General features: G+C 37.4%; 2 protein-coding genes across 4 annotated transcripts; one reads left to right on the top strand and one right to left on the bottom strand.

Moving 5' to 3' along the window:
* The first annotated feature begins 5,555 nt into the window (after positions 1-5,555).
* On the top strand, positions 5,556-8,789 carry WRKY4 (probable WRKY transcription factor 21). 3 transcript variants are annotated; one of them, XM_008384717.4, is made up of 4 exons: positions 5,556-6,050; positions 6,372-7,194; positions 7,320-7,445; positions 8,308-8,776. In XM_008384717.4, exons 2-4 carry the CDS (start codon positions 6,398-6,400, stop codon positions 8,450-8,452), a joined length of 1,068 nt encoding a protein of 355 aa, XP_008382939.1. In that variant the 5' UTR covers positions 5,556-6,050; positions 6,372-6,397; the 3' UTR covers positions 8,453-8,776. The 3 variants fall into 3 exon arrangements, with proteins under 3 accessions (XP_008382939.1, XP_017190216.1, NP_001280998.1); XM_017334727.3 differs by having other exon boundaries at positions 5,692-6,050; positions 6,174-7,194; NM_001294069.1 differs by having other exon boundaries at positions 5,742-6,050; positions 6,396-7,194; positions 8,308-8,789.
* Positions 8,790-11,502: 2,713 nt separating this feature from the next.
* Positions 11,503-12,406, bottom strand: LOC103445700 (ethylene-responsive transcription factor 8-like). Its single transcript, XM_008384715.4, has one exon. The coding sequence runs from the start codon at positions 12,295-12,297 to the stop codon at positions 11,749-11,751; it is 549 nt and encodes a 182-aa protein (XP_008382937.1). The 5' UTR covers positions 12,298-12,406; the 3' UTR covers positions 11,503-11,748.
* Between the last annotated feature and the right edge of the window lie 305 nt (positions 12,407-12,711).

The following is a 12,711-nucleotide window of genomic DNA, read 5'->3' as shown; positions in this document are numbered from 1 at the left end:
TTAAAAGAGACAGACCAGATGGACGCTGGGACAGAATGTCTTGGAGGATAAAGTGTTTTGGTTAATTCTCTTCATAAATTATTTTAACGCATAAATATGAAATACCGTCGTATTGTATAATCTATTTAGTTATGTTATATGTGCAATTTGGTTCTTAATGTTGTACTGTGAAGCATAAACACTTGCATTGTCTACCACATTATAATAAGTAAATTGATTGTACCGCATGACGTGTTCCAGTACCGTTACAAGTTCATGGATTGAACGTCGGTTTTCAAGGAGCCCGATTCTCATGCAGACGTGAGCTGGAGGGGGTTGATTCTTTAATCCAGCAACAAGAATGAAATCATTAGTTTGTAGAAGAGTGAGAGAGAAGCAATGCAAGCTTCCTTAACTTTTGAATTCGGAATAATTCTTCTCTTCACCTACACAAGTAAGCAATGCATATTGAGGATGTGGAGCACGCGTGACTTTTGAACTTCGCACGTAAACCAACATTCTCAGGTTCTACAAAGGAATGGGGTTTTACCGTTGAACCCGTTAGTAGGAGTAGTAACCTAACTCCTTGTAAGCCTTATAACGTTTGTTAACTTCCCGATTTAGGACAACTCTATACACCTCGCAAATAAAACTACAGATAAAGGATAGAAGGGAGAAAAAGTAGAGTATTGGTGTTTTCATGGCTCTACATTTTGGATAAAGTTAAGCTTTTGATCCACAAGATCTGAATTGTTCCCGAGTTAGACGTTGTAAAGTATGAATTCGTGCACTTTGTATAGGAAAAACCATGCTTTAATCCGCCTTTTCTTTTTTCTACTTTTTATTACTCATAATTATGTTTTTATTCTGTTTCCTCCTTTTCTGGTCATGAAAATTTAACCTTATGATCACCCTATTATAATTTTTTTTTTTGTTGACGAACATAAATTTCATTGACAAAAGAAATATTACAGGAGATAAACATAAAAACAAGCTGCAAGTAGGTCAAAAGTACAAAAAAAAGCCCAAGAAAAACACATGATGGCCCAATCAAATTCAGTCCATTGACACAAGTCGTCACCTCCATGACCACCGTGCATGTCGCCATTCCATCGCTCAAGTCAACGGATTCACTGTCAACACCAACAAAAACCAAAGGTCACAAAACAAAAACACAAATACAAAGCAGCCCCAAATAAAAAAACAAAACAAATCTCTAATTTCGCAACATCTAAGATCCACAAACAACATATTAAATTTCTCCAAAACACTCAGCCAACGAAAGAAACAACCAAACCCAGCAACCATGTCCACCACCCGAGGACCAACAACTGAAGAATTTTGATACCAACAAAGCAAGTGGACAAAATACAATCAGAAGGGTAGGACGAGGTGGTGCAAAAGCCAAACCACCAAAGTGGTTTTGCACTCATTCATTTGAGTGAGCGACGACTTGCTCTTCGAGGTGCTTGAGTGCTATATGATTGTGTTAAATTTATGTTACTGAATGTTTTGACTTCCCAAATTCATGCACGGTGAAAGTGTTGGAATTGCTTCAGTTTTTGAACTAATGTTCATGAGCCTTAAGTAGTACGCATATAAGTGGCCAGATCACAATCAGGTGACCCCAATTTCAGTCCAAAAATGTTCGGAATAGCTGTTTTCTTCTAGTTTTGTGTCCACTTTTAATTTTCGAATGTAAAATTCCAATTATGTATACTCGAAATTTTCGTTCCAAAATAAAAGGCAAAAGTTGCTTCACACCAATCCATTAAAACAGTTGCAAGTTTCGACCAAATTAAGAAAGAAAACACGATTGCTAATTGAGGTTAGAGTTTTAAAGTACAATTAGAAACACAATGAAAGTGAAGTTCTTGATGTCAATTAACTTGTATTAGCTTTGATTGAGTTTCTTGCTGCCAGAGAAGGTGCTTGTAGTTGTAGAGCCGTCCAACTTCAAGCCAACCAACTTCTCCTCGAATGCGACTCTCTACAAGTTGTCCAAGCTGGCTTTGTTCTTTGGACGTGAATCATTTTTATTTCAAGAACATCTGGATGACGTTTCTTTAGAAAATTGTAATGTTTGATTATCAATAAAACACTATTGTTTCGCATCGAAAAAAAACTTGTATGTGTCCTACTCCTACTTACTTTTTCTTCTGTCCATTTAACTAATTAAAATGCACTAAGAACATCTCACTTTATTTTTCCTTCTTTTTTTATTTTTATAAAGGGACCAGCTAGTAGCTTTGTCACGCCAATTTTGGGGCTAAGAAGACTCACAAAGGCATTTCAGCCTCCCCTGACCACTATCGTGCGACTCACCAGTGTCATAAATCGAACTCAAGAACGTACTGTGTGGTATACGGTCAATCTTATGAGTATTAATTAACATAATAATTTTTCTTTTACACAACCGATGTTGAAAAGACAAAAAAAAACAATACACGCGAAACATCGATCAAATAAACATTTCTAGCCTCCTAAATTTCAGTCCCCTTGGTACTACAATCATAACATAATGTTAAGTCTTTCCTTAAGGATCATAATATAGTTGTTGAAAATTATATACTGGTTATGTAAAAGTTGGACAATTTCACGAGGCCTATATAATGATCATGTAAGATCTGTAATTAGGAATTATTACATAATAATTAAGTGAATTAATTTTTAATTGAAAGTGAGCTGATTACGCAAAGGAGAGGAGTAAAGTCAACGGAGGTAGGACCGGTGGGAACCCATGCCGTGTCAGTCACCGAAGTAACAGAATCTCCCCGGTTCCAAATAGAAAGAGTAATGCTACACTTACTACGTTTTCATATGTATCGTACCACATTTTAATTGTTAAACAACGGATCGGTTAAGTGCGGTATGAAAAATGCGGTAATATTAGTACGTATGAACAGCACATCGGTTTGTGTGTCAGACTTTAGAGATAATTTTACACGTGTTGAAAAATGATTAGGCGTCGTTGGCAACGGCTATATTGGATGCTCTCCAGTGCTGGACTGGGCCTTGGGCCCCACTCTTGAACAGAAGTTGGGATAATCCGCGCAGCAGAGGGTGTAAAAGACTTGAAAGCAAAGTCTCAAAGTTTATGTCACCTTCTTTTTCCCCTTCATTGATAATATTAATTTTATTACTGATCAAGATTAATTAATTTTTTTTTAACAAACGATATTATCAATATTAAAATAGAAAGTATAGGCTTAGCTTCACAATATGCTAATAATAATATGGTTTAAATTTGTCTTTAGCGTGAATAAAACTTAAGACATCTCACGTAAAAGTAAAGAAGAATACCACTAGACCGTAGAAGATTAGATCCAATAAATGATGATAAAGTTAGTTTTGCACCAATTAAGTCAATTTAAGGTTGATTTTTCAATCACTATCTTGATTTAAGGTGTCCACCATATTGACAATATTTTGTTTATAGATATCACAATTTACTATGTAATGCATCTTCTAAAAAATATCATGATCACCACCATTAACATTAAATTTAAAGTGATTTGTCATATTAATTTTTGAAAATCATTAATTTGTCATATCATTCTAATTTCGTTAAGTTTTTCATCCAAATAAGTTGTATTCTGGGTCATTTTGGACTTTTGATCTCTTTTTTCAAGTTAATTTTCTTTTTTTATACGAACATATGTTAGCATTGGGTAAGGTGATGAATTGGTTTCAAACTTTTAACTTTTGTTTCACAAGTTCTCTAGGGTACGAACCTAGGACTTTTGGCTAGTAAAAAACATGTTGTGTTCATTTCAAAAGCTTATAGTCAACTACTAAAAAAGTATATTAAGCTCATTAGCATGGAATTTAGCTATTTGTAATCCTTGAGAATTCAACGTGGTCAATCATGTTGATAAAAAAAATTGAGTTGAAATGTTCTAAATAACCTTAAAAACATGTAATGTGCAAGCCACATGACTTATTTTGGATAAAAAGCTTAACGGGCTTATGATGAGATGAAAAATTAATGATTTCGAAAAATTGATATGACAGAGTGGAAATGATTCATAAGTTCATATTACATTTCAAAAAAGTTCTCATATAACAATGACCACGCTTAACTATTTAGCCTAATGACATGTCTCCACTTTAGTATAGCAAGTCATGATTTCAATTTCGTAAGTAAAATGTTATAAGAATTGATATAATTTGACAAAAACAACTTACCCATTTTCTTTTCTATCAAAACACTGAAGATTAAGCAACGAAAGATCATTGTCATCTAATCTTTGTTATGACAAAGTTCAAGACTTCAAGTTGTCAAACAGTAGTAGAGTATCAATAATCATTTAATCTAATGCCACTTCAATCTTCATTTTGTGAGTGGTGAATTCAGATCTTATCAACGATCGTTGGTGAATAATTTTTTTTTTTTTGAAACAAAGGTACGATATTCATTAAACAAAACAAAATTCATACAAACTGAGGATAGTGTGCAAAATGAGCCTCGATAAAAACCTTGCTGGGGATTTCAACCCGGTCGAAGGAAAAGAGTGTCCCGCACAACAATAGACCTATCCTCAAATGAACAATCAAACTTACAATCCTTCCTCCCAACAAAATATCATGAATTAAATCCGGAGGTTCCTCGAACCACACAATCTCCTCAGTACAAGTAAGCCCTAGCCGAGCAAGCCGATGAGCCGCCGAATTTCCTTCCCATTGCACATGATTTACCGTTGACTTCGACCACTCCAAACAGAAACATCGCAAATCATTAATAATGGGTCCAAAATTAGACCTATCCTCACCTTGGCCCTTAATAGCAGCCAATACTAAGCTCGCATCTCCTTCAAGTTGAACTTGGACATTGACCGAGTATAACCCCTGAACAAACTGTACCATATATTAGAACATTGTGCGATTGAGTTTTTCTTATTTTGACAAAATAATATTTTAATAGGTACTATGTTCTAATGACTAATCCATATGTGTGAAAATTCAAACTTGAGTGCAAGAAAACAAGCACACTGCCCAATGTAATTGACTTAACGGGTGTTTATGCATGTGAGTACGTTCAAACAAGTGTCATTTTACACAGAAAAAGAAAGACATGCAGACAGTCAATGAATGAACTAAATCGCAGACGTTTGAGGATACGAAACCGTCTATGTCCTCATTTACCACGCCCAATCCAAATTAGCAGAGATTGCACAACATGCAAAGAGGCCAAGCAAAATCCAACTCTACCACCATTTGACAACTCACCAAGCACACGAGAGACTCAATTTTGTAACCGATACATAATCAAAGAGATAAAAAAATGGACAAATACACCGCCGGTTACACAGCAGATCTCGTCAGAGCGTAAAGTTTTTCATTTAGGTTACAAAAGTAAAGATGGACTTAATGGTCTTTGCACTCTCATGAAGGAGGAAAAGAAATACCCAATTTTAAAAACTTGAAAATTGATTTTTTTTTTGGGGGGGGGGGTGGTGTGTGGGGTGAGGAAGACGAAAAAAAGGGAAAAAAAAAGGAAATCAAATCTTAAAAGAAAACAAAGAAAAAGTGAAGGGGAAAAAATAAAAAGAAAACTTCGTGTAAACCGTAAAATCGAGGGCTCACTTTAACATTTAGCGGACGGACGTCTGTGTGGAGAAGAGGAAGGCCATTTCCGAAAAGAGAATAGCAAAGGTCTTCAGAGTGGGGCCTGCCCCTTCAAATCTGTGACACAGACGGCAGTTTCATTTTATTTCCTGAGCTTTCTTTCCTTCTTAGTTTCCCTGCTTCTTTCACTACCTGTTTATTTAAATCTCCTCTCTCTCCCTCACTCTCTCACTCTCTCTCTCTCTCCTGTGTTGAATTCTTTGGGTTTCTCCCTCTAGAAAAAATGGGAAATTTATATATTAAACAAAGATGGAGTTGAATTCTTTGGGTTTCTCCCTCTAGAAAAAATGGGAAATTTATATATTAAACAAAGATGGGGGCTTTGTATTCTTGCGGCAGTGTGAATTCTATCAAGAGCAAAGCAAAAGTCTTCTCCTTCACACCTTTCAATCTCAAAAGCATGAATTGAGAATCTAGGGTTTGACAGCACCAACTCCAACAAGGTCTGTTCTTTTGCTTCTCTTTTTCTCCACTCTCCCAACTCACAATTTTACCAAATTTCTATGCTGTAATGTCTTGATTTCCATCTGGGGTTTCCTCTAATCTGTCAAATTTCATAAACCCAGTTGGTTTTCTGTTCTCCTGGTTGAAATCTCATTAGAAAGTTCATAGCTTTGTTGGGTAAAATAATTGGGGTTTTGGTTACCTGGGTAGTTGTTTTATCTGCTGTGGATTGCTGAACATCCTATAAATTGTGTTGGGTTGCTGAGTTTTTGGCACTTCTGGTGTGTTTTGTGTAAATTGTTTACCGTTTCTGGATTTAGGATAGTGGTTGGTTGTTGTTGTAGATATGGAGGAAGTTGAAGAAGCTAACAAAACAGCTGTTGAGAGCTGCCATAGAGTTCTTAGCCTATTGTCTCAGCCACAGGAACAAGTTCAGTATAGGAATCTAACGGTGGAAACTGGAAAGGCTGTGTCTAGGTTTAAGAAAGTTGTTTCCATTCTCAATACTGGTTTAGGTCATGCCAGAGTTAGAAAGCTTAAGAAGCTTCAAATCCCTTTTCCTGAAAGAATCCTTTTGGATAATCCTATATCGATTGCGGACCGTCCATCCAAAACTCCCCACTTTCTTCAATCTAGCTTCCCTGAAAACCCAACTCAAGATTTGAGTTTAGATGTTAAAAGTGCGTTGTGTTTGGGGAATCCATCGTTGGAATTGAGTACTAATGGAAAAACCCCAATTCACCCTGCCCAACAAGTGCCGCCCGCTCAATATCACTTGCTTCAGCAACAACGGCAGCACCAGCAACATCAACAACAACAGCAACTGCAGCAGAGGATGTTACTTCAGCAGCACCAGATGAAGCAGCAAACGGAAATGATGTATCGTAGGAGCAATAGTGGCATAAATCTGAATTTTGATAGCTCTAGCTGCACACCTACAATGTCATCTACAAGATCCTTCATTTCTTCCTTGAGCATAGATGGAAGTGTGGCTAACTTCGATGGTAATTCCTTTCATTTGATCGGGGCTCCTCTCTCTTCGGATCAGAATTCACAACATAAGAGGAAGTGTTCTGCTAGGGGAGACGATGGGAGTGTAAAATGCGGTGGTAGCAGTGGTAGATGTCACTGCTCAAAGAAGAGGTTGAATTTTTCCTTATGCTCTACTTGATTCAATAATAGCTTGCAATGCTTCTGTGTCCTGTCATGGTGGACAACTATTATACTTGCTTTTTAACTATTTTTTGTTAATTATGTTCTGCTGGCAGGAAGCATAGGGTTAAAAGGTCAATTAAGGTGCCTGCTATCAGTAACAAGCTTGCAGATATCCCTCCTGATGATTATTCATGGCGGAAATATGGCCAGAAGCCAATCAAGGGTTCCCCTCACCCTAGGTACAATATGTTTCTGCATTTCGAATGAGAAATTGATTTTATTTGATGCGCAAAATCTTTTGCTAGTGCTTTATGTACATGGTTGAATATTGATTTGTAGTGAGTTTTAGTGTTTAACTCTTTTCTAAGAATTTTTTACTTATATGATAGAGGTGTGCGTTCCGTGAACTAAAAATCAGTTAGTGTGACGAACCACTATAGGATTGCACATTGCAGTATCTTGGTAAAAATCTAGAGATCTCGTGTGTTGTCCTGTTGTTTATATTCTGCAAATTCATGTCACTGGATTGTGCCGCTTGATGAGATGTAATCCAGTGGGGTACATTGGAAATGTGGAATACCCTACTTTTATTGATTTCGTCGAGTATTTTAATTATGTCCTTTAATACAAAAACATTCTAATGCCTACTTTAAAGTTATTCTCGTGGTTTATTTGTTGCTCAGAAGAGGTGGTGGCCAAAATAGTTCATTTTTTGGCCAAAGATGGTAGTTAAGATTCTTGTTCCTTTTTTCAGCATTCGAATTTCTATCCATTTTTAACAATCGAATCTAGGGTCAAGATTGTTCACAGAATTTAAGTTTGAATACAACATGTGATTGATATTTGATGAGGCTTGGGAGAATGCACTTTCAAGTTTATTCGATACTTCTATGCAATTTCGTATTTTTTATATTCTCGGAAATCAAATCTCAGAAAGAATCAAAGTTGAATACGACATGTACTTGATATTTGATAATGCTTGTTGATGTGCAGTTTTGAGTTTATTCGATATGCTACTATGCTTGTCGAAGATCACAGACTTTTTAAGTTTAAACTTCTCGTGAACTTAATTAACTATTGAAGCTCCTTTAACTTGTGCAGGGGATACTATAAATGCAGTAGCATGAGAGGTTGTCCAGCAAGGAAGCATGTCGAGAGGTGCTTGGAAGAACCATCCATGCTTATGGTTACCTACGAAGGTGAGCATAACCACCCAAGGATACCATCGCAATCCACAACAACATGAAATTCATGGAGAGCCTCGGTGAGCTCAAGCCCAACAGTCAATTTATCAAATCCTTCTGTGTTCGGCATGAGATGCTCCTGTACATATATTTGGATGGTTCAAGCATGACATACAAATCGGAGCGGCTATTTCGGCTTTGGGGAGTTGGGCTCTTTCGAGCGTTTTTGCGTTCAGGCAAGCGGGCATGAAGCAATCAGTGCAACAAGTCTGTAAAATTAGGTCATTATCCCATTAGAACTGTTTTATGTTTTATGTTCTGTTTAGCAATCAGTGCTTCAAACAATTTAGGGTTTTTGAAATTAATGAAATGCCCTTCATGTGGTACTTTTGGTTTTCATTTACTATTTTCTTTGTTTATACTTTTGGATGAAAATGTTTACTATGAAAGGGATGATTTAAAAGTAGGTCTGACAATTGATTGCACGATCCATTAATTCTGCACAACACGAAAATAATAGGTTTGTGGTTAACCTTTTAACGAGTTAGATTTTTATCAGGTGACTCACATGGTAGGAATCAGATAAGATATCATTTGTCATTTCTAGGCATCATACATAACAATTTATTGCATAACCCGTTAACCTGACATAAAACAATACAATCCGTTAACAAAACGAGTTATTATGGGATCACTTATTAAAAACCCGTTAAGATACGATATGTAACGAAAACGACATGAACATGACAAACACGACTTTTGCCAGTTTTAATTTGAAGCCAAGTCATAGATAATCCATCCTTTTTACCGAATTACTATTGCTTTCAATTGGTGTGAGGAAAAAGAAAAGTTGGGTGTGACTACTGAGGGGGACCAAGATAAGATATCTTGTTATTATTCCTTCACCAGAATAAAACCAAAATGTCATTTTTGGGTCCAATTCCAAACATCTTTTTCAGCTAAAAAAAGGAAAAATTCTTTGGCCTCGCGCTGGTAATGGGGACGATTATTGCATGCAGACGGGCATATATTCTGTTTGCTTAGAGCATTCTTCACATTAGCCCATGTGTCCATGCTCTTATACCATTCATTACGCGACGTGAAGATATAATTGTCTACATAGTAAGCATACAGTTTTTGGGAATTTATCTTTGGCAATGCTCAATTCTTTGATCTCCTGATGAAGATATTTTGGCCGTGTTATTCTACCATGACAGCTCTCACATGCAGTTGCGGTGAGAGACCAGACCAACGTGCAACTGCATGAAGAAGATCAAAAATACAAAAAAATTCTCGTGCTTTTGTAAAAAGTGTTGTGCGAAAAACGTGGTGGGTACGTGCTACCCAAGTTAATTTTTGTAGTAGTAAATATTCATTCTTTAGTTGGTGAATCCTTGGGACCTTTGCAGTAAAGAAGTGATATGGCTAAGTACGCCACCCAAAAGAAAAACAGAATAAAAAAGATGTAGCACAACTAACAGGCACAAATGAAATGATTGTTGCTGAAGCTAAAACCTGTTGTCTTCTACTATTTTGCTTGTGAGAGTTGGGTAATGCAATCTACAGAGAAAGTTAAATATAAGTGACCTCATTCTTTTGAGGTTTTTTTTACCATGCACTAGTGTATAAAGTATTTCTACATTTGTGATCGTTAGATTTTTGTTTGTTGGATTATTGGTTGTTGCACATTCAACACGTTATTGATCTAGTGTGTGTCATACACTGGAGCAATCAGCTTCTGCTTTTAATATATTCAAAATTGAGTATGTCAACCGTGTAGAGTAATCTTATTGCGCTCAAGTTTGAATTTATTTTCTTGTCAAAATCAAATAAGGTTATATTAGAAAATCGTTTTCTTGAAGGTCAATGGCGTGTTTTTATGTCAAGAAGAAGATTAAGAATGTTTAATTAGTGATTACGGTTGTTGCAACTTTTTCTAAATCTCTGATTAACTAGTCCCTAACCAACCAGAGAAAGGCAGTCAAGATACCATACGCAATCCATAATTAGTTAATTAAATATTAATTTCTGGTATTAATATTCTTGATTCTTGACAATCAAGCAACCAGTGGGTGTAGGGTTTCTCAATCGTTTTAGTTTAAGGGAGAAATGAGAAGAAAATGTTTGCATCCCCTTCAATCATAGATGGGCCTACAGCCTGGTCTTTGTTTCATTTTGGGCTTTAGTTGTAAGCCCAACCCATAACTTTGTTTAGAATGAGATTTTGCTGTCTAGGATGTTGAATGGACCAGCCCAATATCAATATGGGTTCACATATTGGTGATAATCATTTTGCACTCATCCCAAATGAACACGAAAATAGTCATTTTGCGCTCGTCCCAAATAAACAGTTTTTTTTTTTTTTTTTTTTAATAAGAAAAACCAACAGCTCAGATAGGCTAGCTATAATAACTAGGTCTCGAAGTGATTATATTGTTCGTAGTACTACATTTTTTGTAGCAGTTATATACAAAGAGAATAAAAAATAATAATTAGAGAATAAGGGGACGTATGTTTGCCCTCATTAAGTGGGACTGGACTAGCTGTTAGTCCAATACTGCGTTTGTTCCATGCTGGGACTAACATTAATGAGATTAAAGGGGACTAGCATGGACAAAATCCTTCACTAAGAGGTCTTAGCGAGACCTCCCAATAATCATGAGACTAGCTAAGATTATCCTCTCTCGTCCTCGTCCTCGTCATCTCCGGTCACCTAGATCATAGTAAAATATTAATAATTTATATATTAAATAATATAATATTAAAATTTGTTATTATCCATCTTCTTAGTCCAACACTGCACCAAACGCTTCACTAAGTTAGTTCAGCTTAATCTAGTCTAAGCCAGTCCAGCTTAGTCTTTGAAGCTAGTCCAGTCCGAGATAGTCCGACGCAACAAACACTCCGTAAGTGTGCTAAAAAAACGAAAACGTGAAAATCACTGTCCAACCCAAAACATAACGGATTTACATCATAACTGCATACATATTAAAGGGAAAGAGATTTCATGTCCATATCATTACAGAATCACCATTCAATTTAGAGAAAAGAAAAGATGAGATAAACACGATTATGGCATTGTTAATTTGTTAGTATTAGGCTAAGAAACGAATTAATGATAATTTGTTCATGCTAAAATAAATAAATAAAGGGCAACAAATTGCGACAAATATCTGACTCAGATAAAGCTGAGTGCAAACAGAATTAACAATCGTTAATTAACCTTTAATCTCGCCCTTAGCTTACTATTCCCGTTTTTACAATAACTGTACACATGTAAGGTAGAAATTAAGAGTAACCGCCAAGGGCAAAAATGGAATGGCACCCAAGTAAACGCTCAAACCACATCGGCGGCTGCTCAGAACAGCGGCGCCGGTAGATTCAGATCGAACAAGAACGGTTTCTTGTTCTTCCTCATCTTCTTCTCCTCCTGGCCCCGCACGGCGTCCACCTTCTCAAGCTTGTACCCTGTATACTCCGACCTAATCGGCGCCACCGCCGGAGCTCCAGACATAAAGTACATCGGCGGCGGAGGCCAGAACATCTCAGAGCCGCCGCCGAGGAGAAGCGAGTGAGGCGGAACAAGAGCGAGATTTCCGAAGTTGGTCTTGGCCTTGGGACCGCGGAGGCTAAGCGCGGCCTCGTCGTATGCACGCGCCGCCTCCTCGGCGGTGTCGAAGGTGCCGAGCCACTTCCGAGTCTTCTTCCAGGGATCGCGAATCTCAGCGGCGAACCGCCCCCACGGCCGCTTCCGCACGCCTCTAAAATGCGGATCCTTGCCTGCGCCGGCTTTGGCGGGCGCACCGTGCTTTGGCTGAGGTCGAGGTATACCAGGCGGAGGCGAAGGCGGCTCGACGGCAAGGGAGAGTGCGGTGTCGCGGAGGTGGAGCGCGTCTACAGTAGACATTGGGTGGACCGTACGGAGAGAGAAAAATGGAGGCGGAGTCCGAAGAGTGAGAGTTTAGGGTTGGAGATTTTGGAGGGTATTTATAGGCGAGGAGACAGTCTTCGTTTACGCCGACAGCTTTCGCCGTGGGTTGAATTTAAAATATTAAATGTTAAATGTTATTTTATAAATTAATAAAAAACTTTGGAAGGTATTATTTTTTTTATTTGGTATTTTAATAAGGAAACGAATTTAATTTAAATAGGTTTGACGCATTGAATGCATGCGTGTAAAGATGGTATTGGGTGGGGCGTATTTGACATTTATGCACCGATCCAAACATTTTTTGTTAATTCCTAATTGGGATTGTGGACCTACATTTATGATTGTCAGTTTCTATGTGACAGCTAAAACGCACGCCGTTTGGTTTTTTGC

Source organism: Malus domestica, chromosome 10 (assembly GCF_042453785.1).
Source record: "Malus domestica chromosome 10, GDT2T_hap1".
Classification (NCBI taxonomy): Eukaryota; Viridiplantae; Streptophyta; class Magnoliopsida; order Rosales; family Rosaceae; genus Malus; species Malus domestica.
The sequence above is the reverse complement of the archived record's forward strand: the minus strand, read 5'-3'. Positions and strand labels throughout refer to the sequence as shown.